This window comes from Trachymyrmex cornetzi, unplaced genomic scaffold, assembly GCF_001594075.2.
Source record: "Trachymyrmex cornetzi isolate Tcor2-1 unplaced genomic scaffold, Tcor1.1 scaffold88, whole genome shotgun sequence".
Lineage (NCBI taxonomy): Eukaryota > Metazoa > Arthropoda > Insecta > Hymenoptera > Formicidae > Trachymyrmex > Trachymyrmex cornetzi.
Window position 1 is genome coordinate 313,208 of NW_017300223.1, and position 5,399 is coordinate 318,606.

Genomic DNA, 5,399 nt, shown 5'->3' on the forward strand with positions numbered 1-5,399 from the left:
AGTCGTTGCAGATAACTGTTCGTACAGCATCCTATCTCGTAATATATTAGTAATCTTATCTCGTAATATACTTGGAATTCTGATGCAAAAGTTTTCAAGCTGACATTATATAAGATCGATCACTGTTACTATGTATGTACTTTGCTTTCGCAATTAATTAAAAAAAAGCAAATTAATAAATCTTGGATAATTCTCTCAATTTATTTATAAAATTTCTGTAATATGCAATATTAATACAATAACATCTAATAGCTATTTATTGTGTATGCTAGACGTTGTTATGTAGACATATAGAGATGTGTAAAATTAAATGCTTACGTAACAGTAGAAGACAAATAAGAAGCTCATGGTTTCATATTCAATTTGCAATTAAAAATACTAATGCATATATATAAATTTTTGCATTTAATGTTATTGCTGTTACATTATTCCAAAGTAATACATAAAATGGTATATATTCGATCAAAAATATTTTTTATTGCAATTAACATTTGATAATATAAAATCGAATAAGATGAAAAGTAAATGATATATAAAAATATATTACTTTATTTTATGAATAATTCCGTTGTGTATATATATATATATATATATAAAATATATATAATTAATTTTATTAAAAGAAAACGCATCAATTTCTAATTAAAAAAATATATATATACATATATAGTTTATGAGAGAACAAAGTTTTATCAAATCTTATATCATATATAGTGCTATATACAAGACTCTATTATTTTATTTTATTTTATCTCTTACTTGTATAATTATTTGTTACACATGTATTGTTTATCACTGCTTGTTGATGCGAAGTACCATCAATAAAAAAAAATTATCATAATATTTACATAACGAGTTAATATGCAATTTGAATCTGATGCAAATACATGCAACATAGGCTTTGGTTTAATATTGAAAAATTATTATTCCTCCACGGAGAGAATTTTTTCTTAGAATCCACTCTGAAAATATGTAGTCCTGGGACAATATTGTATTTCGAAGAATTTTATGTAAATTTTTCTCCTTCATTAATAAAACTATAATAAAATATAAAATAAGTTTGATTAATTTTACTGAAATGCATGATAAAAATTTTTTAATATTGTATTGTATCACAACTACTATATTTTCAGGATTAAAATTAAAAAACAAATTCTTTTCGTGTACTTAATGTCAATACAAATACTTATTCGTCGACTTTATCGATATTCAAATAATAAATTACGTAGAATGATTGTTTCGTAAGTCATATAATCTAATGAAATTCACGTAGGTACGTTATACATTATACATATTATATATTATGTCAAAGTATAAACACAATGAGTTAATTGCAAATAATTATCAACGGACTACATAACACATAACAACATAGGTGAGTTAATAAAATACATAACAGCTTTTTTTTTTTAAATTTTATTGATAGTAAATATATATAGATTATTATTACAGTGATTTTTGCTAATTTTTGTAGCGACAATCTCAATTTTACAACTCTATGATATCCACTTTTCTCTATCCACATCTTTGATTCTAACATGAGTGAAATCATTTTGACCTTGATTTCTATCATGTAGATAAAAATACATCATACGGACAATCATTCAATTAACTCGATTGCTTGATAAGCATTGCTTTCAATGAGTGAAGTCAAAAACATGGTTTCTATATGCTGAAGTGCGCAAAGATCGTAAGTTTTATAACAATAATAATGTATATAAAAACATGGGCAAATGAGAGCTATTACACGGTTATTAGTAGTATATTATTTAATTAATTGTTATTCACAGTTTATACAGTTATCATAAATAATTGTCGAAGTTTTGACTGTATTTTTTCAATCATCTTCAAGATAATAAATACATTAATTAAAAATTAAAATTAAAAAATATAAAATTGAAGACTGAAGACACCTTCTCATCGAGAACTTGAGTGTTCCAACATTTCAATTTTGTGAACCTTTCTCTTTCTCAGTTTTTAGGCTAGTAAGATCTATATGTATACGAAGTTGTTTTATTTAGTTCTATGAGATTTTTTACTAATTCTTAAAATAACTCACCAATTCTAATGAGGAAAGTACAACTCCATTCCGTTTCAAATATTGTGACCACAAACATTTTTAAATTCTCGTTAGTCATGTGTCTTTGTCAGTGTATACTTCTGATATTAGGCATTGAATAACGTGTTAATAAAGGTGACGTTAAAATACAATAAATAATAAATGTATAATTCTTCATAAAAATATATATTACAATAATTGTGAGTTCTGTCTTAAAAACATATGACTGTTCGAACTGATTGAGAATTGAAATGTATCTATGATGAAAAAAATTTTGTGTCCGTAGTTTAATTTTATTGCTTTGTAACTTTATGTGTATCATTTCTGAAACTAATCTTTTTCTTAAAAACCTCTTTCTATCCAACATATTCATGTTCTCACAATCAATTTCGTAATTGTGACGAAGTGTATTAAGTTCTATAATTTTTGTAAGTATATTTAGAAATTCATGAAGATAAAGATATTGTAATTTACGTATAATCAAGTATACATATATGTATCTGTTGAGTAATTATAAGAAACATTTCTTCTAATTAAAATGTAATTATGTTTTAAAATATAATTAAACATGTAACAAATTTTTGTTTATATTTTTTCTTTATAAAACAATTTCGATAAAATTTTCAAGAATTAAGATGTATCTTATACAATGATTTTTAATGATTTATGAGACGAAAGACATGTAAGGAAAAGTAAATAATAATAATAATAATTTTTATTTTTTTGTATTTTGGTAACATGAAATTGTTTTTAAAATTATAATTAATAATGATTATTTAGCATCATATATTCTTCCTCTTCTTTAATAATCCGTTTGATAAATCGTATTCTTATGTATATACATATAAAAAAAATATTACTATATGTAATGACCGTATTCTCTATAACTATATCTACTTATTATATACATATTTTATTTTTAAACATATTTCGTTTTATATATCGCTGTAAAATATAATTATTATTAACACCGATAACTTCTTATGTTTAAATGAAAAATAATGTTTTATCTCTTTTATTATATATATTTATAGTAATATAACTCGTATTATATTTAAGATAATTTAAATTTCATTCTAACATAGAAATTTGTACATTTAAAAATTAATGCATAAAAATTTCATTACAACAATTATTCATTGACAGTATTAAACGATAGAAATGATAAATAAACAGATTAAGAGTTAATATTACATTAAATTTCCATGAAACGTTAATGATAAAAAAAAATGAAATTATCAGCAAATGGAAACATTATTGCTTTGTAGTTGATTCAATTATTTTAAATAACTTTATTTAAAAGAAAACTATTTACGTGCGTGTATCCAAATCAGTTGAAGTGTTATTTTTCTCATTTTAAATGAAAGGTTAAATAATATTACATCGGATTTATATCTATAAATACAAAATTTATTCGCAATTCTTTTGAATTTAAATATGACCATTAGGCGCATTATCATTAACAACGTTAGAGGATACACTAGTGTTGTCTCTCGCTTGGATCTTTAGCCAGAATCCTCCTTCTGCTAGCATAGCGAAATTTGTCTTGCTCAATTGCAATGGATGCGAAGTTTTTGCGCACATTTTTAATTCGCAACGAGATAATAAATGGAATAACATGACTTTGGTCTCTAATAACGCAAACCTGTTACCTATGCACATTCTTGGTCCAAGTCCAAATGGAACATATGCGGCTGAATTTATGTCTTTCTTATTTTCATCCAGAAAGCGTTCGGGATCAAACTCGTCCGGTTTCTCGAAATATTTTGGATCCCGATGTAGACCGTAAACAGGGAACCAAACGTTCATTCCTTTCTTTAAAAGAAAAGGTTTGTCTCCTGGCAATGCTGGAGGTAGCTCAAAATCTTCCACATTCATCCTGTCCAGAAAAACAGCTATGGGCCATTTCCTAAGAGCCTCATTGATCACCGCATCCAAATACTGCATTCCGTTTATTACTTCATAGGTTAGATCCCCGTTGTTTGTCTTGACAGCCTCATCTACCTCATCGCGCAGTTTTGCCTGTACGTCTGGATTCACGGCAATTTCGTGAACAGCGAAGCACATCAAGGAAGAGACAGTATCAAAACCGCCAAAAAAGAAAATAAACGCTTGCGCAGTCATATCCTCGATAGTCAGTTCCTTTCCAGGTCCTCTTTTTCCTCTGGTCTCCATCATCAATTGCAGCATATCCGGTCGTACGATATTTTTTATGTCTCTGGTGTGTATCGTACTTCTTACGAGATCTTTGAAAAATTCACCTACGTGATTGCTAACAAATTTAAGACCCAACGCTTTGGCAATCAATGGCATACTTCTAGTTAAGTAAAATTTTATAGTGCGCAGAGTATTGAAAGTCGTAGCTTCTTTTCCGTAAACGTAGAACTCGTTGTTAGGATTCCTCATAGAATCGACGCTGACACCAAATGCGCAAGTTGCAATGACATCATTTGTGTATCTAGTAAAGGAGTTCTTCATTTCCATAATATTTTTGTCCACAGGTAAATTGGCAAGATAGTCAGTAAAATTGGCGGCACAATCGGACATCAATTTAAACATAGTTTTCATTTTACTAGAGGTAAAAGCCGGACTTAATAAAGTTCTCACGTCTCGCCATTTTTCACCACGAAGCGAAAACAAATTCTTGCCAAACAGAGGGTCGGTAATTTCATCGACGAAAGCGCGATGATCAGGGAACGTCTCGAAATTCTTAACGCCGATGGCTTTGATGAGATCAGGATCGCGAATCATTACGACTGGATTCATACCGTCAAAAAAACCGACATATTTAGCATCTTCATTTAGGTAGTAAACTTTTTGAATAATTTCAGCCACCGATGTCTGGCGTAAAAAAACTGGCCCCATATTGCCCACAATAGGCCATGGTGGTATATGTCTAATTCCATATTTCTCAAAAAATTTTAAGTTTTTGAAGAAATAATAATAAATAGCGATGGCACCAGTTAAGAGAGACAACAATATCCAAGTATCCATGATGATTGTGAGATTGACGTATCAATATAGCACGCTAATCGTTCTGTTTCGATGTTGCTAGATCACAAGTACACCGACGACTGTTGCAGTTGAGAGATTACTTCCTTTTATATAACTGATGCGTTTGATCACTTTACATAAGGTGACATGTGATTACTATTATCGCGGACGGAAAGCGAAAGTGGGAACTGATATCACGTAACTTAAATAATCTCAATTATAAACCTTATTATTTCATATTAAAGTTCAGATATCCTGATGTTTCTCTTTTTCGATTGTAAGAGAATTTCTTGATACACACCATGTATCATCTCATCAGTAATAAAATTTCATACGTCAATTTTTC

General features: G+C 28.3%; 1 protein-coding gene across 1 annotated transcript; it reads right to left on the reverse strand.

Moving 5' to 3' along the window:
* Window positions 1-3,358: 3,358 nt before the first annotated feature.
* LOC108769282 (cytochrome P450 9e2-like) lies at window positions 3,359-5,124 on the reverse strand. The gene has a single exon (XM_018520173.1). The coding sequence runs from the start codon at window positions 5,051-5,053 to the stop codon at window positions 3,491-3,493; it is 1,563 nt and encodes a 520-aa protein (XP_018375675.1). The 5' UTR covers window positions 5,054-5,124; the 3' UTR covers window positions 3,359-3,490.
* Window positions 5,125-5,399: the final 275 nt, after the last annotated feature.